General features: G+C 45.4%; 2 protein-coding genes across 5 annotated transcripts in view; one reads left to right on the top strand and one right to left on the bottom strand.

Annotated features, from left to right (window-relative positions):
- The window catches only part of ZYX (zyxin), a 26389-nt gene extending 13465 nt beyond the window's left edge, over nt 1–12924 (bottom strand). The window contains exon 1 of one of the 3 annotated variants that reach the window (XM_062624033.1): nt 12823–12924. The gene's annotated coding sequence lies outside the window, so the exon portion shown is untranslated. Of the gene's footprint in view, nt 1–11206; nt 11279–12404; nt 12426–12822 lie in introns of those variants that run through there. The other 2 variants (XM_062624031.1, XM_062624029.1) reach the window with 2 other exon arrangements.
- Nucleotides 12865–26528, top strand: part of FAM131B (family with sequence similarity 131 member B) — a 24430-nt gene continuing 10766 nt past the window's right edge. For both annotated transcript variants that reach the window (XM_062624037.1, XM_062624036.1), the window contains exon 1: nt 12865–12998. In XM_062624037.1, coding sequence (XP_062480021.1) covers nt 12971–12998 — 28 coding nt within the window. In that variant the 5' untranslated portion in view covers nt 12865–12970. The remainder of the gene's footprint in view (nt 12999–26528) is intronic.

The following is a 26528-nucleotide window of genomic DNA, read 5'->3' on the forward strand; positions in this document are numbered from 1 at the left end:
TGCCACTGTTCCCTGGGCTAGCCCTGACTCCAGAGAAAACAAAGAATGTCTCAGACCGAGATTAAAAAAGGGCTGAGAGAACATAGAAAGAAATCTGTGCTCCGATGCTTTCTGGCCACAACCCTATAAATCCAGATGCTTGCATGTTTGATTTCTCACCAAGGTGGGGATGTTAAAAGCTCATGAAGGCAGAAAAAGCCTTCATGATCTGTGGGAATAAGAAAAAGAAAGGCAGACCCTCTTCACTGTGAGGAAACAGATAAGAAATGGAGAGGTGTTTAGCAGGTTGGACCTGTGAAAGCCAGAATTCTCAAACTGGAATACATCAGAATACACAGGGGGAAACTCTTAACTTGGTTTCATGCTTCAGTGGATTTAAAGTTTGTGCTTTAAAGAAAATAAGAACCTCCTTATGCTAGCGACCTTCCTCTGCAATTCGTTGCTTGGAAGAGTAGGTGTTTTTCTGCTGCAAACTGGAATCGGTGCCTTGAGATGTACACAGGTGTACTCAGTCTCATTAGCTGAAGCAAAATCCTAGTACTGAATAGGCATTTAGCTCTCTAGGTACAGAGATGGATCAGCAGGTATACTCAGCTTGGTGTACCAGACCTTGTAAGTTCTGGAATTGGCAGCAGTCCTCTCCATAAATCATTTTGTCCCATGCCTGAAAAAAAGCATTGTGGTATTTTGGAGTATACGTTGTGGTGTGAATGCTACTCCACACCACGGGTGAAATGACAGAATAAAGCAGAAGGGATGGGATCCAGAGGGACCTTGACACACTTGGGAGGTGGCCAATGCCAACCTCAGTGAAGTTTAACCAAGCCAAGTGCAAGGTCCTACACCTGGGTCGGGGCAATCCCAGGCACAGCTACAGGTTGGGCAGAGAAGAGATTCAGAGCAGCCCTGCGGAGAAGGACTTGGGGGTGTTGGTCGATGAGAAAATGAACATGAGCCGGCTTCAGTGTGCGCTCACAGCCCAGAAAGCCAACCGTATCCTGGGCTGCATCAAAAGGAGCGTGACCAGCAGGTCAAAGGAGGTGATCCTGCCCCTCTACTCTGCTCTCGTGAGACCTCACTTCCAGCACTGTGTGCAGTTCTGGTGTCCTCAACATAAAGAGGATATGGAGCTGTTGGAACAAGTCCAGAGGAGGGCCACGAGGATGATCAGGGGGTGAAGCACCTCCCATATGAAGGTAGGCTGAGAAAGTTGGGGCTGTTCAGCCTGGAGAAGAGGAGACCTCATAGCAGCCTTTCAGTATCTGAAGGGGGCCTATAAGGATGCTGGGGATGGACTATTCATTAGGGACTGTAGAGATAGGACAAGGGTGATGGCTTTAAACTGAAACAGGGGAAGTTTAGGTTAGGTATAAGGAAGAAGTTCTTTACTGTAAAGGTGGTGAAGCACTGGAATGGGTTGCCCAGGGAAGTTGTGAATATTCAATCCCTGGAGGTGTTCAAGGCCAGGCTGGACAAAGCCTTGGGTGACGTAGTTTAGTGTGAGGTGTCCCTGCCCATGGCAGGGGGTTGGAACTGGATGATCTTGAGGTCCTTTCCAACCCTAACTATTCTATGATTTTATCTCAGTGAAAGTTAGTTAATAATTGGTGATGCCACGTAGAAGTCCCATGTTTTTCCTAAGCAAAGAGAAGTTCTGACTTATATCCTTGTTGCCTCTCTGATACTTCTTTAGTCATATAAATTCTGTTTAGTCTAACCACATTTTATTGATTAATGCTAAGCTGCTACTCATAAGCTTTCCCTGTGCTGTATTAAAGTCTATGTCTGGGCCTACTGGCAGAGTTGGGAGTATATAATGGGTCTGCTTTGGTTCCCAGACTAAGAGGTGCAGACAAGGTCAGGCCCACACTGTCTAGGGTAGGGCCATCTGCAGCAAGCTGTCTGCATCCGTATGGACCAGCAGGTGTAATACACCCTGGTGAGAGCTCTCCTGGGATCTGTTGTGCTCCCACAGCACAACCCTCTCCTGGTGGGTTTCTCATTCCCTTCCTCACGCAGGGTGTTCGGCATGTGAAAAGCTACATCTGGCATAGGTTAACATGTGCCACAGCTGCTGCTCCCACTCTTTACGGATGCTGTGATACGTGCAGAGCTGCCCTTCCCCTGACCAAATGGCAGCTTCAAGTGTCTCAGTCCCCTCACAGGATGCGTGTCAACAGCTGGGTGCCAAACACAGCTGCCCTGGGGACAGCAGAGCCTCCAGTCCTCATGAGCCCAGTCATTCTCCTGCATCTGTGCAGCTGGCACGCAGTCAGGAATACTGTTTGCCAAGGTTATGAGAAGTCTCTGAACAACCAGCTACCCAGGACAGATAACTGGTGTCTCTCTGCTGCTTCCCTTCAAAAACCAAGTCTGCTGACAAAGCACACTTCAGAAGTGTCCCTCCCCAAGCAGAGGAGCTGTTCAGCAGCTACACAGAGCCCCTGTGATGGCTGAGAAGGGTCACTGTGGGTCTTTAAATCCCAGTATGAAAAGTATTGCACAGTACACATGTATATGTACATATTTCAGAAAGTCATTCTAGCCATACATATACAGTTAGATTACTCTGACTAAAACACTAGAATAGGCCATGAACAAACCAACCCCAGAGCAAACCCTTGCTATGCAAGGGAAGGAGCTCCATTTCCAACACTCCCACATGACAGGAGCTCCTTGGCAGGACATGCAGCTCCCAGATGAGTTACCACTGTTATTATTACTGGTTTATAAAGCTATTTCTCCAGAGCAGTGTTGCTTTTCCTGGGTCTCCCACCTTCTTCCCAACACCTTGGTATGTGGTGTTTGTCATGAGAAGAGCCTGATGGGTCCTACCAGCAATAATCATTTTGCTTCCTCTTTATTTGGCCTTTATGGCCATGGTCTCCAAAACGGTGTCCTCCCAAGGTGGTCATCAAGCCTCTTATCTTAAGGATATGAAACAAAAATGAGATTTGATAAGAAAGGATGTATCTGTACTGAAAATGTATTTTTGAAGTAAACCAGAAAATAGTGTGGATTAGTGCAAGAGCCATGTATTGTATCCAAACCAATGTTGGTCATGCAGTGCAAGATGACCACAGCAACCTCAGATGTAACACCCTGAAAGTGAAGGAGCCTTCTTAGTCACTTCTAGTTGTCCGCTTGCTTTGGGAGCCACTGGACAGCCTGCATTTCTCCAATGCAGTAAAATGGCATCAATTTTTTCCTGATCCAAGAAAGAGGAAATCTGTATAGAGGTCCAAATTTGAATGTGCATGTGGAATACTGTCTGCATCCATTCCCTCCTAAGTTTCAAAAAGAGGCATTCCACAGGGGCTAGACTACACACTGCAAATGAGTCTTCCTGAGGAATGGAATAGAGAAGGGTAAAGGGTATGGTTCAGTACTGAGAGGAATGCTTTGAAGAACCTAGATGAAGGTTTGGACTGGCTCATTGCCTCAAACTCCTCAGACTTGGTATCACCACAGTTATCAGCCCTTTGGTGCCAATAGCCTAAATTCAACTTAATGACCTAATTTTAACCTTATACTTGCAGTGAAGGTTAGAGGGACACTGAATTGTAGACTCTTTTTGACTATTCTTAAGCTCCTGGCTTAGTTTTGAGGCTGGAACAACTCCCTGAATAGACTCAGCATTTATTTTGTCTTTCAGCCTACACCAATGAGAACCCTCTAGTATGCTGTATCCTATCTTCTTTGCTCCCTTACCAGATTATACCAGAGTCCTACATTTCCATTTGTGTTTGCTTTTGACTCGAAAATTGTTCTCCAAATCCCTGCACCTCCAAGCAAGGAATGGAATTTCAAGCTACCTCGTTGGTGCCAGCAGAATTCCACGCTCCTAAACATAGCAATTATTTATGTGATTTGAGGGACCACGAGACCAGAACTCTTCTCATCTACAATTGTTTCAAGTCTTTCTCCCAGCTGAAGAAAGAGTAGTATAAATATGAAAGTATGATAAATGTTCTCTTACCTACTGCAGATTTGGAGAGATAGAAAGGAAAAGCAGCCTTCTGTGAGAGCAGAGAAAAGCCAAGATCCCCCAAAACACAGAAGACATGCTCTTGCATTAACTGTATGTTATGTTTCATGGCCTTACTACGTGAGAATGAGCCTATGACACTAATGTGAGAAGTGAATGTTTCTGAAACATTGTAGTGGCTCAGTATAGTATTATACTGTGAAAAAAAAACCAACCAACCAACTCCATATATTGAAAGAATGTATATGTGGATTCCAGTTAAAATTGCTTTTCTGACAAAAACATGGTCAGAACAGGGTTGGTGGAAATGTAAAGATGCTGGGTAAGGACAAGCCACTGCTCCTCAGACTGAACACGGTTTTCAGGAACCTGTGCTAGTGAAAGATGTCTCTGCCCATGGCAGGGGGGTGTTGGAGTGGGTGATCTTTAAAGGTCCCTTCCAACCCAAACAATTCTAAGGAAAAGTACTTGCAGGCATTAAAACCACCAGTGATTCATGGCAGGGGTATCCAACTGCAGTTGCTTGGTCAGTCACAAACTCAACCAGGTGTATGGAAAACCAGCACAACTGTGTGCCAGCACAAAAACACAGCAGTGTTAAAGGCAGCCCTCCTCAGCCCTGGCCAGCAGGCATTCTCACCTGATGGGTGCCTCATTCCAAGGCAGTAGCACTCCCTGTGCGACAGGGAAGTGACAGGATTACTGGTTGCTACCCAGGCTGGTGGCTGGCTTTCCTGCACATGGACTTTAGCCCAGTACTGATACATATGCCTCCATGTACTCTGCATCAATAAACATTATTATTCCAGAAGTTTCTAGTGGCCACCTCTTGAATTGCATTGCCACAAAACCCAGGAAGTCAGGGTATTTCTTCCAAAGATCAGCTATGATCACAATGGGTTTGAGGACAGGATGCTCTTCTTTCCTGGCCTGCTTTTGGTAGGGGGATGTTTCCTAGCCAGAAGCACCATCAGGATGTTAAGGGTTGTAAGACAATAAGAAGGTACCAAGGCAACCTCTTCTGAGATCCTGGTCCTCAGGCTTCAGTAGAGAACACAGGAAGAAGCAAGGCCCAGATATGCTTATTAAAGAGGCTGTGAGAACATTTGACCCCAGAGACTTGTAAATACAGAAAGGAATGGAAGAGTCACCTTCAAATAAGCATTCTGGATCCCACCCTATTCCTTATGGAGTGCAGCACAGCAGAGCAGGTAGAATGTATTCACATCCCCCAGATACAGCAGCAGGCCTGACAAAAATAGTTTGAGTCAATGTTGATTTGCCAGAGCCTACTCACAGCAGCTGTTTACTCTGTGTTATACGGCAGAGGGTACTTTCTGGAGATTCTTTAAATATGAGGGCTATTTTTAAGTCAATATTTTGCTTCTGGATATATTATACTATCAATTTTTCAGATTTCAGCAGTGAGGACAGAATCAGTAGCTGTTTTAAAAATATTTTCTTTGTTCAGACTGGATTTTAAGGTTTGGGGTATTTTCATATGTTTTTAGTAAGATTTAAAGAACTCCAAAACCACACTGCAGAAAAACAAGCCCCTTATTTTTAAAAGAGTTAGTATCTGCAATTTCTATGAGCTCCTACCTCTCCATCTCTAGTGTATCAAAGGGAGAGGCGATGACAACTGATGTTTTGTAAGGCAAAAAATATTGTGCCTTTTTACGTAACACTGGGAATTTAAGAGAGCACATTAACTGCTTGCAGATTGTTTTTACAAATGCAGTCTAAGCAACCCCACTAGCATAGATTCAACTGACGTGGAGGCAGAGCCTAATACACACCTCACAGTTGTGTCAATGATGGCATCTGTTTTCCTAGTGCACATCATGTACCCTTTTTAACCCTCCAAAGCTGCCTCCTCACACCTCCCCTCTGGCACTACCTACGTGCTGATCAGGAACCTGCACACTCTCAGTGTGACAGCCATAAATTCACCAAGTTCCCTTTCGCTTACATTCCTGGAATTTCCTTTAATTTTTCCTTCTTATTTGTTAGCATCTGCTGAGCCATTCCTGGCAGGGAAGGAGTGAGAAAGAGTCGCTTATCTGTGAACTCTCTCATCTTCCCATTTCATGTGATGCTGGAAAAAAGCCCCAGGCCATAGCATTAGAAACTGGAATTTCAGACCTCAGCCCAGGCTACCTCCTGTCTCATTCAGTGTGAGCAGGCATTTAGCTGGTTCAGACACAAGGTAAGGATATGAGGATGCAGAATAGATTTATGAAAGATCCTTGCCAGAATGGTGTTGCTGAGTGGGTGAAGCCTATGATAGATGAAGCAAGCTAGACTGGCTAATCCTTTGATACTGAGCTTTGATATTACAAAGCAGTTTCAGAGAGCAGTGGTTCTCCATGCTCAGATGGAAGGTGATGCATGATCCTGTGCAGTAGGTCAGTGTGCTACAAAGGCATTGGTGAAATCAGAACAGACCAGACCACACCACCACAGTTCCAGATGGTAAATTCCTTTTCTCTGTCTTCTGTGAAAGTCTGGAAATGGGAACTGTATGAAAGATGAGATCTTAATATATATGGAATTGAATGTGACACTTCTGCATGACTCTGGATAAAAATCAAATGTCGACAAAGATGCTGAGAGAATATTACATTTGCTGAAAAGCTGCAAACCAGCAATGTTGTTCTGAAACCCCCTGAAACTACAAATCCTTAAGAAATTAAAATTTGCTTTAAAATTCGACCTGCATCAAAATGAGTGTTTTTAAAGTATGTGGCTAACAGCAAAGTACTTCATTCCTCTGAGTAAGGTTGTCCTTAATTTGGGACACTCCATCAGTGTTCAGTTTCCAATAGATAATGCCAGGATATGCAAAGTGTGTGTCTCTACTTCAGCAGCATGGGCCAATCTGAGAACTTGCCATGCAGGGGAAGAGGAAAAGTAATGTTTTGGTGCTCACCATTACCTCTCTTTAGCAATATGGGACAAAATCCCAGGAGGATTTTTTACAAGTACACTCTCAGGGGTGTGCATTGATCAGTTCTGTCACTGCACTAAACTAAGATGCTCTCATAAAGTTTTTGAGGAGCACTGGCTGCAGGCAGAACAAGATCACATTTGCTCAGATGTAAATGTAGGTAAGCATGAGCTTACATCACAGCTTGCAATGCAAATATATCCTATGTCTATACCTCCACCTATTGTCCTTTTTAATCTTCAGATGATTCACACAGCCTCAAATATTTTCCCACCTTGAAAGGACCCAGCCTTACACTTATGTCAGATAAGTCACACCACTTCAGGATCTGAACTACATTGGCACTGCTTTTTTTATTCTTTGAACCTCATAAAAAGCCTTTCTGTTTGTCTTCTTCACCAAATAAGCTCTGAACAAGAAAGAACAGTATGAGTCATTTTGCTATCTCATTTCCTTTTTGGTCCCCATGAAAATCCTATCAGTAGCTAATACAGCTTGATATAGAATTAACTCTTGTGGCAAGTACTCCATTACTCCTATGAAGCAATCAGAAATCTCTGCCAGAAGCAGCATTTACTGGGGAATCCATACTGCCAGTGGCAGGAGGCCAGCAGAGAAGCATATTGGAGCAACAGTCCCTGAGGACGATTCCTGCCTCTACAGATCTGATAGAGATACTATTTTTGTAAACATCTCCTACTCATGAACTTCATAGGCCTCTGTATTTGTTCCACAGCTGAAGACACATCTTGCAAGCAGCATGTAGGACGTTTCTCCATGTCTTTCTGGGACAGTAGTTGGTCAGGCCACAGGATTTTAAATAAGGATTCTTAAAAGGATCAGAAAGGGAGGAGGTGGTGAATAATCATTTTTCAGAGCCTGTACATGGGAGGATAGACATGGTTGCCAGTGAGACCTCTAGGGGGACATGAACTAATGTTAGGATGAGGTGAGTGAGGAGGTGGCTGGTCTCTTCTCCCACGTAACAATAGAACAAGAGGAAATGGCCTCAAACTGCGCCAGGGGAGGTTTAAACTGTATATTATGAACAATTTCTTCACCAAAAGGGTTGTCAAGCATTGGAACAGGCTGCCCAGGGCAGTGGTGAAGTCACCATCCTGGAAGTGTTCCCAAACTGTGAAGGTGAGCCCCTCAGTGACATGGTTTAGTGGTAGCCTTGGTGATGCTGGGGTAACGGTGGGACTCGATGTTCTTAAAGGTATTTTCCAACCTGGCTGATTCTATGAGTCTATGAATAATAGAAGGAAGACATTTTAAATTATTTGGAGATTGTCAATGTTTACTTCCAAGTGGCAAGACTTCTATTGGTAATTCTTTTTCACTTTAACTGGTTTAAATGGCAGCTAATGCAGATGACAAGGGCACATTACCTACTGGGATACAATCTGTATCCCTGATAATTAACTGATGAATAAATTTGATCAGCAAGTATGACAGTGACAATAGCTCTGTATTTTATAAGCAGCGTTCTTTAGAAAGAAGCTGTTCCAGTATTTATAAGATCTTTATATAGAGCTATAGGGAACCTCTAGAAAAGTAGGTTTAATAGATTTATCAATGGCTTATAGAGAAGATAAACAATGCTGAACAGCCATCTCTTAAGAGGCAACCAAACAGTTAACAATTTACTGCACAAGTGTGTCTTCAGGTTTATGATAGAGGTGCCTTAGTGTGGATTTAGAACAAGTTGTGAAAAATCAGAGCTTGTTCTGAAACTGCTTTGTTCTATGCTGTAACCAGCCCCTCTACTGAGCACAAGGTCACTAGCTTTAGCTTTCCTGGAAGTATGTTTTCCTCCCCTTACCACTGCTGCTGACACCTATAAGAGTGCCCACTCTGGGTGCGAGGGACAGGGGGAAGAGGCTCTTAGAGGCATGGATCTGTGCCTGTTTTCAATCCCAAACCAAGAAGCACACACTAAAAAGTTGATTATGGCATCTCAGTCAATTCCTCTGTTGTGCTCATGGCAATGGTGCAGGACTGGGGGAAGAAAAAGGCCAAGGAAGCTTTATGTTGCCCTTCCACCCTCAGCATCCTTGACCTAGTTCAGGCAGCCCTGAAGCTCTGCTCTGCAAACAGAAGTTCCTAATAGCTGGGACCTACAGCTCATGACAACTCGAACACAGCCACGCTCTTCCTTCTCTCTTGCCCAGCATACTTCTCACAATATGGTCTGTCAAGGGGGAGGTCTACAGCTCTACAACAATCATACAAATAATTTAGGGGGTTGCAAGTAGCTGCTTCCTACTGCTCCTTCCTTCTGAGATACCCAGATATGTAAAGAATCCATTTACGTTTGTCTCTTTAGATACTTAAATGACTCCATCTCATGACCCTGATGGAAACTTAGAGCTGAAGATCTTTCAGACCAGCATTTAAAATCAGCCCTTATAAAATGTATTTCATACACAATTTCCTACATGAAATTACAGCTTCATTTTTTAAGAAGGCTATTATTTTCTCAATGCTTAGAGAAAATATTCAGCGCCTGTCAGAAAGCGTAGTTCAAAGGAAACAAAACAATGTAGGTTTTGGCATTTACCTCCTGTTCCTTGCAGCATTAGTGGGAAGAATAGTGTTGCTCAGGAACAGCAAGGACAGAAACTGTGGGGGACAGTTAGATTTATACTCGGTTTTAGTTCCCTGTTCAAAGATTCAGTTCTGTCACTTCCCTCCTACATGATAACTCCCATGAAGTAATATTCTCATGAAATCATATATTTCTTCAGAATGTAAAATAGCTACTGTTTTCTTATGCTACTGTATGGTAATTGTTTTGTAGCCAAATTTAATTAGTAAAGGTTCTAGGTATTGATTGCTTATTGATGATGAGCTCCCTTTTGTATGGAACCTACAGTACAGAAGAGCCAAGGGACTGTGTCAAAGCTCATAGATGATAGTCTAACCAAGTCTTCCCAACTTCTACTAAGAATTAAACTTACTTTAAATATGGACATTTGTGTATACAGGATCCATAATGAATAAATGTATGAGAACCAAAAGATGAAGAGTCTATCCTTTGATCAAATTGACTACGTTGAAAATGGCAGACAAAGCATGCCAAGACAGGTAGTGTGTCCAACGGCTAAGTGATATTGATTCCAAATAAAAAAAGAGAGAGCTTGTGGCATCAGAACATGCAAGACAGCCATGAAGCAGTCCAGTGCTTCTGTGGAGTCAATAAATGGACACTTGAGTATAATCCTCCTCCTTTCCAGTTCTCTTTCTCTGCTGTGCATACCTGACACTTGCCTTGCAGCAGCACAGGTGTTCGCCAGATCCCTATGTAAACCACCACCTGACTAAAGCAGCAGAAGACCAGCCTATCAAGAACTGGAAAGCTGCTTTTCAGACAGGGCAAGTGCTAGGACTTGCTCAATTGCCTGTGGAATCACACCCTGAGGCTGAAGTCAGAGCAGACCGATGTAGATGGTATCGTTCCTTAATGAAAGCCAAACTGCACTTGCTAGGACCCAGCATATGACTTTGAGCTTGAGACAAAGTGATAGACAAGCAAAAGCATCACACAGGGGCAATAAAGACGAGTCCATGTGACTTACCTGAAGCCTTCACTGCAAAAGAAGCCACAGCAGAGATCACTCACAGTGCAGAAAGGAGGTTCACAGAGGAACAGATTTAGACTGGGTGGGCGGGTGAAGAGGAGAAGGGGATTAATGTGAAACCAGAATTCCTCTGGGCAGAGGAGCAGCTGTGTCAGTTAACACATCTCAGGCTACAGTGAGGTGCAAATGCTGTTTGGTGAACTCTTAAGGACAGCTGTCCTGATCTGTCTACAAGAGACTACAGGTGACAACAGTAGCTGGGCAGTCACTAACCTACAACAGGTTTATCAGGAACAGGCTTTGCCTCTTAATACAGCACTCCTCCATTCTAATTTGCTTTTGTTTCTCCTTTCCTTGTAAATACAAGTAAATACAAGCCCTGGAAGTCAATATGGGTCCGCTTTTCAGAGATTCTGAAACACCTCTGGTTAACAAAGTTCCATCAGACCCATGGTTTCCAAGCATTTTTACAACTTAGGTTTCAACAGTGCAGATACATTGGGAAAAATAATATAACTGCATATATTCAGACATTCCTACCATTTTTTCTGTCCTTCCTACCATGAATTTTAGTCTGTGAACTGACTTTGTGTGAGCACACTTCCTGCTTATTCTTCCACGTGAATATTATCTTCTCTCCTTAGGCTGACTGTAAGTTGTGAATGGGAAAATGAATGAACCTACCTGTTCCCCATTACCACTGTTAATCAGGACTGTTCTTCTGTCATGACTTGGCAACGAAGATGCTCTGAAGGCTGCAGCACCTCTCCTATGGAGACAGGCTGAGTTGGGCTTGTTCAGCATGGAGAAGAGAAGGCTCTGATGAGATCTTAGAGCAGCTCCCAGTGCCTAAAGGAGTTGCAAGAAACCTGGAGAGGGGCTTTTTACAAGGGCCTGTAGGGGCAGGACAAGGGGAATGGCTTTAAACTGACAGAGGGGAGATTGAGATGAGCTCTTAGGCAGAAGCTCTTCCCTATGAGGGTGCTGAGGCGCTAGCACAGGGTGCCCAGAGCAGCTGTGGCTGCCCCATCCCTGGCAGTGTTCAAGGCCAGGTAGGACGGGGCTTGGAGCAACCTGCTCTAGTGGAAGGTGTCCCTGCCCGTGGCAGGGGGTTGGAGCTGGATGAGCTTTGAAGTCTCTGCCAACCCAAACCAGTTTATGATTGATTCTATGACTTCTCAGCAACACAGACCAAAAGGATGAGAACAAAATGGCTCATTTGGGATCAGAAAAATTCAATTGGCTGTTACTAGAGATTGGTGGAAGGAAGCCGGTGAGATCAGCGAGGCTTTTGGAGGGAAGCACAAAAGGACAGGGAGAAATCATGAGCATTTCAGAGATGGGAGGTGAAAGGAGCAGAGTGGGGAGAGTCTGCAGTGGTGGGGAGGTGGGCCAGGAGGACACTGCCTGTTGCAGCTGCTGTCAGGTAAGGTAAAATGTGGCCTGTGAAGGGAGCAGAACCTAACAGCATCTTCTCCATCTGGAAAGATCCCTCCTCAGCGCATGTTACCGGGGAGGATGCGGGGGAGGCCTCTTTCTTCCACAGGGTTGAGCTTGCTTCTTTCACCGTCCGGCGGGGAGCGGCAGGGCAGCGCCGCGCATCTGCACCCCGGGGGGCTCCGCAACGGGCGGGCACTCCTCACAAGGGATTGCCGCGGGCCGCCCGCTCCGCCTCAGCCGGCAGCGAGAGCCGGGCCCGCCCCCCGGGAGGCAGCCGCTAGGGGGCTGCCTGTAATCGAGTCGGGCCGGCAAGTGTAGTTACCGGGAAACAGCCGCCCCCCGGGGCCCCGCGCCCCTCGCGTCTCCTTCCGGGGCCGCTCCCGCTCTCCCCTCCCCGCCTCTACCTGCTCATCCCCCGCTGCCGGCCTGCGCCACTGCTCACCTGTGCCCGCCCCGCTCCGCACCGCAATCCCGGCGGTAGGGCGGGCGGGAGGAGCCCGCCCCGTCCCGCCCCAGGCGGGCGGACCCTCGCCTCCGCCCTGCCGCGGGTCCCGGCCCTCGACCCCCCGGCCCGGCCCGGTCCGGCCCTTCCTCTCCGGGCCGCGGAGACCGGCAGCCAATCGGAGCGGCGCTGCCGGGCTGGAGCTGTTTACCCAATCTCAGCCCGCCTCCCCGTCGGGGAGCCGCCGAGGGGGGAGCGGGCGGCGGGGGGCACGGCGGAGGCAGGGACGCGGCCGCGGAGAGGGAGCCGCAAGGGGAGCGCAACAAAGCGCGAAGGCGAGGCGGGGGTAGATGACAGCCTGGCCCGCGGGCTCCCCTCCCGTCCGCGTCGCCCCGGCGGGGGCACTCCGCGCTCGTACCTGACCATGACCCCGCGCCGGTCCCGGCTGGGCCACCCCGGCGTTTCCCGCTGAAGGGACTGGCTCCTTTCCGACCTCCCCCACTCCCTTTCTCCTCCGCCTCCTCGCTGCTGAGGCTGCCGCCTCTTCCCGGAGCCCTGCCGGAGTGATGGGCTGCATCGGATCCCGCACTGTGGGTAAGGCGTTGGCAGGGACGACGGTAGAGGGATGCTCGGGCAGCGGCATCCCCAGCCCTGATAACGGCACGACGGCCCCTGGCACGAAGGGCGGCGGTTGCCCCTCGCAGCCCCCCTCCCGGCTGCCCGGGGCCCGTCCAGCGCCATTAGCGGTGCGCGACCGTTCCGCACCTCGCCATGCCCCGGGTCCCCCGTGGCGCGGCGCGGCTGTGAGCGCCGGCCGCTGGCCTAGGTGCTGGCGGCGGGGCCGGGGGCAGCGCGGCTGCGGGGCGCGCAGGGGCTGGCGGAGCGTGTCCCGTGTCACTCGTGGCGGAAGGTCGCGGAACATGTGGGTCAGTGCGGTGCCTCCGGAGGAGGGGGGGGGGAGCGGTGCGGGGCGTGCCTCCCGAAGCGGGATCAGGCGGCCGGCGGCTGCCTCCTTTGCTCGGTAGCGGTTTATTGTTAGCTGAGGATGCATAACGGTGCATGATCTGCACGTCTTCTTCCCCTTCCCCCTACGCAGACTTCAATGGAGAGCAGCAAACAAAACTGAATCCCTTCCCTCTCGCAGGGCGAGGGGACAGAGTGGGAGGGATCGCATCTTTCCACTGGGCCATGCGGATTTCACAGCAGAGGATCCCAAGCCTTTAAACTATGTAACCTAGCTCTCCCCTCCTACACACTTGCAGATACCAGGGGATCCCTTGATCCCTAAGCACAGGTCTCTACAGGTAAAACCAGCATCTCATGGCACGCTTTCCTGCCCACAGGAGAATTTCTTTCTGTGCAAACCACATGTGCAGACGTTAGTTACGTGGGGATGTGTCATTCAAGACACCAAAACAATCTCTGGGAGAATACCAGAGCTAATTCGGTAGTATGTGTCTCTCCAGCCTTTCCACAAGGCACACAAGCACCGTGTTGTCTGTGGGAAAAGGAAACCTCCGAGGGCAAGAGAGTTGAACCATGTCCCCAGAATAAATCTGAGGGACCGTGTCAAAGCCTGCTGCTGTGACGCTTCTTGGCTCAATGGGAAAAGCCCTATGTAAGAGCACTTCCAGGGAGTAACTTACTCCTGCAGCGGGAACCTTTAAGCCACAGACTCCAGTTTCTACTTTGGGATTTAATCCCCACAACCAACCCATGTCTTTTACCAGTCTCAAACATCTTCAAGACCTAAAGAAGTCTATTACGGCTTTTGTAATGTCCACGTGGCAAAGTTCACTGCAATATTTCCTTAAGCTTCTTCAAGCTCTTTACCTGGATGAGGTAAAGACATCCCTGTAGCATATCAAAACATGTATTGCCTCCCTCTCCTGCCTTTCCTGTATCATCCACACATGCACATTGCCAAGGGCTTTTTTATCCTGTTAGCTAGAAAATTATATATACCCCTTTTCCCAATGTGTGTCTGAGCTAGCAGCATTAATTCTTGGTTTCTCTCCACAACACTGCTCAAATATAGAACAAACACAAATCTAGTAACATCCACTCTCCACTCCAAACTGTGGTTAAGCTGTCATACTTTACCACATAGGTATTGTTCCTGTGCATGGCAGCATTTTTGTACTCTGTGACCTGGAATCTGTGTTACAGAAAAGCTTTGTATAACTGAGCTATTAGCCTATATCATTCATATATATATATATATATATAAATGTCATACGTATATGTGGGCATAGATGAAAATATATGAGAACATATGTGCATTAAAATTATGATGGGATAATTCGCTTTGTCTGCAAATTGCACTCAGATATAGACCTTCATGGTGTAGTTATTGAACATTCCATACTGTAGTGACTTTTGGTTTATTCAATATATGCTCATTTTAGATGGTGAGAACACAGTGGACGTTAGGGACCTATTTATACAGTTAACTGAGGAATTTTTCCTTAACCTTATGTTATGAAGATGTGTTAAGGGGAATCGCACAACCATGATTCTAATCTCTATGGGAGTCAGATATGAGTGTAGTAATAGTGTCTGATGCCTGCTTCATCTGAAACTTTTACACTGTTTTGCTTCAGTAGGGGCTTCGTCTGTTTTAAGTCCTAGAGGTTAGACTGGGTGAAGGTGGGATCCATGAGTTTTACTTGGAGTTCTTGGCTTAAGGAGGTTTGTTCAGAACAATTCCTATTTGGCAGCCTAGATTTTTCATTCCAGCCTTCCTGGAGTTATTGGGAGGATCCTTCAGATCTGTTTTGGGAAATCAGTGCTAGGTCTGAGTTCTAGGATGTGGTTGGAAACTAACACCCTAGCATGAGTAGAGCTTTCTGTTCTTGCTCTATAGTGTATCTGGTGTTTTGCAGGTTTAGTTCAATATACAGGCTCTGTATTGCCTTTCCAAGACCATGTAGGTCCTGGAGATATAAGAAGGGTGATACGCTTGTATTGGTTTTATCTTGGAATTTGCATGGAGCAGATTTTGAACTCAGATTCTGGGAGGTTTTAATTAGGGATAGAAAGCTTGCAATCAGTCACATTTAGTTTATTCACCACACAAGGGCTGGTGCAGGATTGTGCCCTGAGCTTGCTCCGGGCCTTTTTCCATTCCACTTTTAAGCAAGCCACATGATTTCTCCATCTCCCGCAGGGATGTTTTACTATGATCTAGTTAGATGTCATAGTTTGCACATGTTTAGTGATACGCAACTTTACATTTTCTTTGCTAAATATGAGTTTTCTGGTTATTTCTCCCTAGCGAAAAGTAACTGAGAGGCTCATAACTGAGCAGCTCCATATGCATAAAATTGAAATGGAGTCATATAATATAGAATCACAGAATCAACCATTACCCCAGCACTGCCAAGACCACCGCTGAACCTTGTCACCGAGGGCCTCATATACATGACTTGTGAACACTTCCAGAGCCGGTGACTCAAGCACTGCCCTGGGCAGCCTGTTCCAATGCCTGAGCACCCTCTGGGGAAGGAATTGCTCCTCAGCTCCAGTCTAACCCTCTGCTGGTGCAGCTTGAGGCTGTTTCCTCTTGTCCTGTCACTTGTTCCTTAGGAGCAGAGACCCACTCCACCTCACTACAACCTCCTGGCAGGCAGCTGTAGAGAGCGATAAGGTCCCTGCTGAGCCTCCTCTTCTCCAGACTAAACTCCTCAGGTCCCTCAGCTGTTCCCCATCACACTTGTGCTCCAGGCCCTGCCCCGCTCCAGCACCTCAATGCCACTCTTGTAGTGAGGGGCCCAGAACTGAACACAGGATTCCAGTGCCCAGTACAGGGGGATGATCACTGCCCTGGCCCTGCTGGCTATGCTATGCAGGATGCCGTTGGCCTTCTTGGCTGCCTGGGCACAAGCTTCTCATGTTCAGCCCTGTCATTCAGCACCCCCAGGTCCTTTTCCATGGGCAGATTTCCAGCTGCTCTTCCCCAAGGCTGGAGCGTTGCGTGGGGTGATCTTTCAGTCTTATAGAGGACACCAGAAATCACAATGGTAATAGTCAAATCAGGATTTCCTAGGGTATGGAAAAAGCTGAAAAGTGATCTTGAAAGGTTAACCTGATACCCAGTCATCTTCTCCACAGATGCACCCACTTACACCTCAATGTCATACGTGTGCTTTGTGTTGCATGGCATGATAGCAATTACACAATGAGCATTGCAGCTGGTTTCTTCCTCTGATAATAGCTACAAGTCAGGTCTGCATATTGGTGATGATTACTCCATGACAGTTCCCAGAGAGCTGACTAGTGATACTCCTCACAGCTGGGACTTGATTTCAGTGATGTAAAGGAGGTTTTCACTGAAGTTGCTGGACAATCAAGGTTGCAAAACCCATCTGGGAACTTGTAGATACTTGACTGCCAACTCAATGCAAAAGTCACTTGATTACTGTCAGTAATTTAAGATTTCAGGCCTGCATAGACGTCTGAATGCATTGCAAGTGTACCTTTGACCATGGCTTGGACATCTCCTGATCCTGCCTTTTCTGGCTATTGTGACAAGATCTCTCTTAATTCCTTGAACAGATTTAAATGAATAGAAAGCTCAAGCCTATTAAAGTCAAGATTGCTCTCTGTTTTTTTTCCCAGTGATGTCTCTGATTTCTCTCATGTCTTTGCATGGGAGGCTGCAGCAAACACGGTTTGTGAAGTGACATAAGATAGTGGAGAAATATTCCAAGAAACTGAGCACTAATAGTACTTCTGGAGTGTGGGGAAAGAAAACTAGAGATGCTCACACTGGATATCAGGAGAAAGTTTCTGACCGTGAGGAGTATCAAGCACTGGAAGGGGTTTCCCAGGGAGGTTGTGCAATGTCCATTTGTTGGGGTTTTCAAGACCAGAAAAGATAAAGCCCTGAGTTACCTGGTCTGACCTCATAGATGACTCTGCTTTGAGCAGGAGTTTGGACCTTAAGGGGTGCCTTCCACCTGAATTATCCTGTGATGCTACGCTCTATACAGATCTAAAGCCTGGAGTTGTTGCGTTTCTGAGTCAGGTTAGACCTGTTGCTTTAGTCCTGTTCTGCCAGAGGATCCCTGGTCTTCTATGTGTCATTAGTACACTCCTGTACACTCTCAGTAGTTAAAGGAAAGTGACAGTTGTGGGGAGCACCATGTGCCAAGGCCTCCCTCACCATAACAACCCTGGCTGTCGGCTGGAGTCCTCCCCATGGGTTTTTTTTTTGGTCTGGCAATTTTGCAAGAAACAGCTCAAGTGACAGGCTCATGCACAGAGTTATCTTATCAGTCATTGGCCATGCAGAATGGAAGAGGCAGTGCTCTTCATTTAGCAATCTCTGGGTCAAATCTGACCTGCCAAAGGTAGCTGGCTGGCCTGCTGGACTCCCCTCTACAAGGAATGGTCAGTGTGCTGTCAAGAGGGAGGAGTACATGCTTTCTGTGTTGCTTTTTCACTGGATGTGCTATACGAAATGTAAATGAGTGGCTTATAGCATTCACAGTAGGAGAAGTGGAGCTAAAGACCACCTACTTCGAATGTAGCCACTTTACATTTAGCAGAGTGGGAGCAAAGTAAGATACTGACAGGAGAGGGGGTAAGCAGCTGGAGCAATCAATGAGCAGCCCCTTCATTTTTCTTCCTACTCATCCCCCCCCTCACCCAGATCTGAAGGTGTGTGGAGTGAGATCTGCTATGGCAAGTGTAGGCTATGCACATGGAGTGTGAAAAAGTGAGACATAAAGTCTGCATAGATGCATCATGTCAAGGGGCCCAGTGTCCAGTTTCTCCCTCCTTCACCTTCACCACATAAGTGAGTCAGTGGAAACAAATCGAGAGAGAAGCCTAGGAAAGGAAGTGGTAATGTAGAAGGAAATTGAGTCATGGCCTTGCAGATATGTTCATTTACTTGCATGCACACAGGTGGGAGGGGAAGGAGCACAGAGCTCTGTGTAGAAACCTCCACTCTTTAGGGAATGTGGCTAAAAGAGTGGGAATACATGAAGAAGGGCATCTGGGTGTTTTGTTCCTCTTCTACCTGGGGGGAGAGACAAGCTGAAGAGAAGGACAAAAGGACAGCTTTCCTTTTAGATCAGACTGCTTTGTGCTTAGTCTCATTTCATTATTCCTCCTTCTTCCCAGCCTGGCCTTTCTTCTTTCAAGCAGTTCTCAATCTGATCGCTTTAAGAACTCATCAACTAAAGAGCTCTGGGATAAGAACTTATATCTGCCAGTAAGGACCTGAACAAAGATTGCCTCCTGGACCTAGCAGCCAGTTGTCATGAAGCCTGTACAAACTGATGACCTGTGAGGCCCCTCTCTCCCTTCTCAGGGTTACTGAGATAGGTTAGGCTTTGAAGTTGTTGTGGGGAGAGGGCTAATAAATAGCATAATTGCTTAAGCCTAGCTTTAAAAGAAAACCATGCTAAAAACCATGTGTAAAGCAAGTGTACCAGCAACTGTCATTAGTATAAGAAACCAAGAAAACAAGTCTTTATCATGTTACTGATTGCCTGAAGCCTTTTGTGGTTTTCTTTTTGGTGGAGAGTACAACAGACATGATTTTGATGAACAGAAGTGAAGGACAGCATATTGACTTTGTGAACTCTTATGGGCGGTAATATGAAAGAATTATGAGAGAAATTACAAAGGAGCTAATGGGGAAATGGGAATAATGAATAGCATTTCATTGGCGAGACTGAGCTGGGAGTCTGACTTTCAGAGACTGACATGTATTGAAGTAGAAAAAGTGAACTAATCAATGCATATTTTAGGCCTGTTTTCTTTGGGGGGAAGTAGGAGAAAAATACTTTTCAGCTCATTAATAAGATATGCTCTCCGACAGCAAACAACCATGATTTTAGACTGATAAGTACAACAGCCATTTCAAAGTAACTTGCCCTCAAGTGTTTTTAAGCAGTTGGATACAAAGTCAAAGGTTTGTTTTTCAGTGAGGTTTGAAATAGTGAGGGAGTTCTGGAAGTGAAAAGCTGAGGTTTCATTATAACTTTAAAAGTTCTGTGAGATGATCCAGGTCCTTAATTTTGTCAATCTGATAAAATTCCCACTAAAATCTGAGGATGACAATATGCCAGTCAGAATGGGCTTGTGCAAAACAGGTCCTGTCAAGCTAACTTCGTTTCATGACTTCTATGGGGCCCCCTGCAGCCAAGTACTTCTATGATAGAAGTACCTTTACCTACAATCATGGTAATGGCTCTAAAATACTAGATTGGTAAAAGAGAAAAACCCACAAATCAGTTAGCAACCAACTTAGTACCATATGATTCTTCGACTAATAATGCATGAATACAGTATGTATTAAGTGTATCAAAATTCAATAGATAGTAAAATAGTAACACAGAAAGAATCATTGTTGAAAAGCTTGTGTTTCTCATGGGATCCCACATTTCTCAATACAGTTGTCAGTAAAATATTGATCTTGGTAGAATTTGCAAAGACTGGAAGAACTGTTAAAAATGAAAAAGATAAATCACTGATACGGAAGTTTCATTCATTTGGAGTACTGACTCTTGACATACAGTGTGTGTTTCAATCTAACCAAATATGAGTTCATATGTCTTAACAACAGAGTGTGAACAGCATTTACAGGAGCAGAGCTCTATGTCAGAAAGCATTCACACTGAAAAAGCTTAGAGACATATGAACAGATAATCAGTAAATCAACAGCTACTATTGATATGCTGCAGCTGAAGAAGTTAATGTGATTCTTTGATGTATTAAGAGCTGAGTATTGAATAAGAGAGGTTCTATTTTCACTGCATTTGGCACTTGTGAAAAAGAATTTTTTACATGCACTGTGTCTAATTCTGTTATTATCACTTTGAGAAGTACTACAAAACTGAAGAATGGCCAGAAAATAAGCACGAAACCTTGAATGAAAAAGTACAGAAGTGACTCGATGTCAATGTAAGTGTTACAGTGAATTAACCCCCCCTCAAAACCACCTGATTCTTCAACCTAGCAGAAAGCAGTCAGGATGTGATGGAAGGGTGGCAAACGAGGCAAAAAATTTAGTGGTAAAAACACTTAACTGTTGGAATAATTTACTGAGAGTTGTCCTGAGTCCTCTGTTACCTGAACACATGAAAACCAAGATTAAAAAAACCCCAAAAGCTCTAGTTCAAGCACAGCAAGAGAAAGTATAATTAACAAAGCACCTCTTCATTTAAGAAGGTCAGATTAGGTGATCAGGATGCTTCAGTGTGAGTTTAAGCTGAAAAGTCTCAAATCCAGGATTATACTAGACTTTTAAAGGAGAAAATAGTTTGGTGATCCAAATGGCTAGCGCATGGGTTGATGTTCCACATGGGAAAATTAGTTTTAGGGATTATACTACTGACCATTTCCGATCACTGGCCAGGATTGTGACAGCAAGCTGTGACAGCCAGAGGGAGATCAAAGAGCATGAAGCCTAGTATTAACAGGGATTTCAATTAACCCTACTTGTAGGCTGGCAAATGAAATGGTTACCTCAGGAGCCATTCTAAGAGCCCGTAAAAGACAAGTAACTTGCCTTGTGCAATAGTTAGGAGGATTTAGTGATACAGAGACATTAAGATCATAGCAGAACTGCACCCTTCACCCCTTGCCCCCAGCCTGTAAACAATAACTGTTTTGTGTCTGTTCCCTGTGGAAGAAGTTGTGGACGTTGCACTTTCTGATGCACTTTGATACGTCAGAAGATCAGCTTCAAATCAAAGCTGCAGTAAATGAGGTTGTAGAGCAGGTAGACAAGAGTGTATTGAGTCGTCAAATGGTATTCACACAAGGCTTCTGGAGAAATTTGAGGCTGAAAGAGCTGAACTACTAGTGGTGATTTGTAAAGCCTTCCAATGAGTTTGGTACAAGAGGTTTGGAAGGTAGCTAATGCGATGCCAGATTTAAAGGTTATTTTGATATCTTGGAAACTGTAGGCTAGTAAACAAGATATACCTAGCAGGCAAGCTAACAAATATTACTTTACTTTAAAGAGCAGAATTAGTGTATGCATGGACAAATAAGATGTACTGAGAAAGCATCAACACTACCGTTGTTAAGGAATACCACACCTTGTAAGTCTTAGAAGGGGAGTCAACAAGCATATTGACAGAGGAGATCCAATGGCTATAGTCTGCTTGAATCTGCAAAGCACATTTGTAAAGGTCACTCACACCAGGCTGTTAAAGACTTGAATCTGCCTGAAATTAGGAAGTAGCTGGGTAAAATATAGGAGGCAAGCTTTCAGATTTGTGTGCATCTATGAATGATATGAAAAAAGGGGGGGAATAATGAGGTAACAAAGTAAGATAATTAAAGTCATCATTTGGGGGTGCAAACCAGAAATCTATCTGCAGAGATTTGCAAAAGGATTTTACAATATTGAATGACGACATGTTAAATTTATGAGTGACACCTGAGGCAGATAAATGTAAAATGATGCACACGGGCAAAGTGATTCTAGTGTTACATTTGCAGTGCTGGGTTTTCTGAGTTTACTGTTTCCATGCAAGAAGGAGATCTTGGGGTTATAATGAATAGCTTAATTCTAAATACCAGTAAAAATGCCAATCAAATGTTAGTAATTAGGAAGAGTATAGAATAAAATGAGAAACAACATTATACTGTGCATAAATCGATCCTATGCCTTTATTTTGAATGTAACGTGTTGCCCTTGATTGTCCATTCACATTTCAGAAAGGACACAATTGAACTGGAAAAGATTCAGAAAAGGGCAGCAAAGGCATGGTGTGATTTATGTGAGGAACTATTTAAATGGATAGGGATTTCTCAAGTATGGAAAAGAGATTGATTAGGGGAAGTTATGATGGACATCCATAAAATCATGTGTTTTCTCTGCGATACGAGCAGCACGGAGAAAATGAAGAGGGGAGAATATTTCACACTATCTATTTCAAAACAGAATCTAGATCTCAAATGAAACTAGCAAGTGGCAAAACCCAGTGCTTCTTCATGTAACACTGAGTTAAATTGTGGAACTCTTTGACATAGGATGCTATGGGTACTAAAAGTTTTCTTTAGTTTAAAAAGTGAACAGAGGAATGGACAAAAACACCTTTAAAAGTTACTAAATACAGAGGCAACATCTCTGACTCAGGATCTACTTGAGGAGAAGCTGAGGCAAAATATCAGTACTGTTTAGCCTGCTCTTACACTCTTTCTTACAAATCCACTCCCACTTTAGGGACAAGCTGGTATCTATCGAAAACAAACACTAAATGCCTACTTTCCCCCTAACTCCCAAAAGAAGAGATTGAAGAAAAGAAACCAGGGAGAAAGACAATCATTGAGGTGGGATGGGTTATGGTGGAGGAGAAGTAGGAAAATAAGAAAAGAAAACAGAGTAAAGACTAACAGGCTAAGCCCAGGACAACAGGAAAGCAGAGAGGAACAGTTAGCAGAGCACTCCTATATTTCCATGGTATCCAGGGACTGGTAGAGGCTACCTAAGTGATGCCCTGCTCAGAACAAGGGAATAGAAATAGCACTGCTAGTTGCTGGGATCTTGGGTTTTCTTCCTCTTAGAGCTGGAGGTGAGAAACGAGGTAGTTGATAAAGAGGGCCCAGAATTTAGTAGGTCTTGGGATGGGAACTGTTGAAGTAAAGATGTGAGAAGTGCAGCCAGAATCTTGATGATAAATTCTGGAGGAGTCAGAAGACTGGCATACTTGATATACAGAGATGCCAGTCTCCCTGTCATTGCATAAGAGACATGAGTCAGGGTGTCCTGTGAGCAAACATGTGCCTCTGCTTGATGGAAGATTTTTCCAGCTTATATTCACAGTCATCCATTGAATTAGTTCAGAGCAGAAACTGGCCACCAGGGTTCCTCATCCTCTCCTAAAATGAGTGGTCCTACAACCGTACATCTTGGTTGGGTGTAAGGGGGAGGAACTTGAGCAATCAATGCATGAATATCTACATACTCTTCTTCATACTATCTACATCTTCATACTATCTACTATCTACTTCTGAATATCTGCATAGTGTTCTTCATACATCTTCATACTCTTCTTACAAGTGTTCTCAAGGGAGGTTATCTGGTTGTCCAAAGCTTACTGAAGTGTGTGAACTGGACAGGGAGTCACAGGTTGAGGCCTCAGAGATATCTCCTTGGAGCTAGGTGCTGGAGGAGACTACCTTCCTATGGGACTTGCCTGAGGTAGGACATGGTAGTATTATCTTTGTGTTCTACGCTATACACTAGGCAAGCAGTGGGGGGTTGATCTAGACTCACTGACCGTAGACCCAGTGGCCCCCAGTTTTAGTGGTGCTGCACGGATGGTCCTTCCATTTCAGCGGTGAGGTTTCTGCCTGCATTTGGAGGTGAGTTTTGTTCAGCTAAGGCTCAACAGGGAGATTTCCCCTTGCTGGTGATCACGAGGGAGTTGAATGCTCCAGAGAGCTTCCAGGTTGTGAGGAGGGCCTTGTAAAACACCAGTAGTTCAAGGAAGTCTTGGAAGAGGCCTCTTGGGTTACTAGTGTAGAATCACTGACATCTTAGAGATGGTGGGGAAGGCACATGCCAGCACAATCCAAGCTGGATTGTCCAAACCATAAAAGACCACCCCCAAATCCAGTATTTTCTCTTGGGGGCTGGTCAGTGTTGCACTGGGTCGTTGATGCAGTATTGAAGCATTGAGTCAGCACTCATTGGTTGTTGATGATCATAATCCTCCTTGATGGAAAAGTTGCTGCATCATTTCTGACCACCTCTGCAGCTATTCAGGCACCTTGACCTCCCTCTTATCCCAGCTAGTAGCCAGGAAGTGGCTGTTAGCACAGAGGTAGGCTCTCCAAGCAGGAAGCACTGCCTTCCTGGTGGGAGGTTGCTAGCTGCCTGCTGGTCACCTGTTTCCAAAGATGCGATGAGACCTCTTGACTCAGTTTGCTTGGTCAGAGGAAGATGCTACATAGGTGTCTTGGTTGACTCATGTGTCTCAGGTCTTCTTGGTACCAGAGGGAGAAGAGGCATGTCAGTGGAATTAAACCCACATGACTACACACAGCTTTAGTTCTGTGAGCAGCAGGCCCATCACACCCTAATAGACAATGCAGAGGAAGGACTTTATGGCGATTGGAGTAGCAATGGCTGGAATAGGGCAGCTCTGACTCACTCCCCTTTTGAAGCCAAGAGGACCCTGCTGAGTTTAAACAAGCACTCTGCAGTTGTACACCACATGAAGCTGAAACTAAATGCCTTCAAGGTCCCCGCAAAATAGCCATTAGCCGTTCTGTTAAACCCTTTCTCCTGGCTGGGGGACCAGGAGGAGGAGAGTTAATGACAGTAATCTGTGCTGAGGAGAAATACCGTGCAGCAGTCCCTCCCTTTGCAGAGGTCCCAATTTTGGGGGTAAGAAGAACTTTCATGCATTTCTCTCATCAGAAACAGAGCTGTTCAGTCCTGAGAGTCTCAGAGTGGCAGTCTTGGAGAGCCTGGAGTGGAGCTTTGTTACTGGCTGTGTGTCAGGGAGTTTTTGAGATCTCAGCCACAGTAGGAAGGGGCTCCAGTGAGTTCTGATCAGCCATAGGCAAATGGAGAAATAAATGTTATCCAAACAAAAGTGGGCTTGCACACAAAGTCCTTCCTCCTTCTTGCCTCTGCTCTGTATCAATGTGAGGAGCAGTATCCTTTGCAAGGATGCAGACAGTGGTTTTTGTCACCTCACTTCTGGATAAAGCAAATACTGTGATACATCTCACAAAGGAGCTGGATCTGAAACTAGGCAAAGTGGAACTGTGGAATCATGTGTTGGTGTTTTGAGCAGGCTCTTGTCCCGCTTCTTCCTCCAACTTGTGCTGCTGGCTAGGGGATGGTGGTGGGCCCAAAGGTGCAGCAGTGAATTGCCTTGGGCTGTTGATACCACCTTGACAGTGGTGTTGCCCACCCCAGAGGGGGTGTTGTCCACCCCCAGAGGGGGACCAGGAGTGTCCCTGGGGTGAGAAAGGTGTATTATGATCTGCTGGTTGACTCCCAAGGAGTATTTGAGATAGTTCTTCTTTAGGAAATAGAATTAATGAACAGAGGTCCAACAGTAACGTTTTTCTTCCTGACTGGAAACAGTAGAGATGGTAGAGAGGAAACTATGGGACATAGGTGTCACAACTCACGGTATACTTATGCTCTAGATTAAACACATATGGAGAGCAATGTATGAAATGGCCTGATGTGTATTACTTCTGTAATGTTGGCTATAGGCCAGCAAAAAAGGGCCTTGGTTCGTACTGATGTTTTCATACTTACTGTGCTGAATGAGGGCCCTGGGGGCACATTCCTTGCACTTCAGAGAAGCAGTGAAGAATGAGGATAAATCCATCGCTGCTGTTCATGCTGGCTGATACTTGTTCTGCAAATGGGACAGGGCTTTGATTTTTTTGTTTTAGTTGTATTAATTGGATGTATTTCGGTTTACAGTACCTCCTTAGCTTAAATGACATGATTGCTTCTCAGAACAGAACTGCCAGTGTCTAACATTAGGTTTTCTGTTCATCTCCTTTTAGTTACAAGGACATGGTATACGGTAGCCTTTAGTATTGGCTTAGGAAAGTGTTTCCTAAACAGCTCTAAAAAGGGACCTACCTGCAAAAAGAGGCAGAATGATCTGGCAAAGAATTTAGATTACCCAAATCCAAAGCAAAGATCCTGAGAGCTGCCCACTTGATTCCTAATCTTACAGACAGCTCAGAGCTGTAGGCACTTTCATTCTTGATCAAAACTTCTAAAGAAGACATTCACCTTGAGGAGAGCATTTCTCTGCCTTGGTGAGCAACAAACTGTTCAGGGCTATCTTACCCATGAAAACAGACTTCTTTTCTCTTCATCTTCCACAAGCGATTCTGTTGGTAGCTGCCAGCAGCAGATAACTAAGTTCCTTATGCAACACAAGCTAGAATACTTACACAGCTGTGTGAATAACTCAGGTTAATTGATTTCTCAGCTTTACCTGGAAGAATTTGAATGCTTCCATCTGGGGTTCACCTCAGAGACAGTCCGCCTGACAGATTTATTCCTTTCCTTCATGTTGACCTTTTGGCTGGCTTTGAATGGATCTGTAAAGCATTCAGGGAGGGAAAAGGTTTCTATGATTATGCTGTCCATCCATCAGTCCTTTC

The sequence above is a fragment of the Pezoporus occidentalis genome, unplaced genomic scaffold (assembly GCF_034315485.1).
Source record: "Pezoporus occidentalis ecotype Australia unplaced genomic scaffold, CSIRO_AGI_Poc_V1 ctg26, whole genome shotgun sequence".
Classification (NCBI taxonomy): Eukaryota; Metazoa; Chordata; class Aves; order Psittaciformes; family Psittacidae; genus Pezoporus; species Pezoporus occidentalis.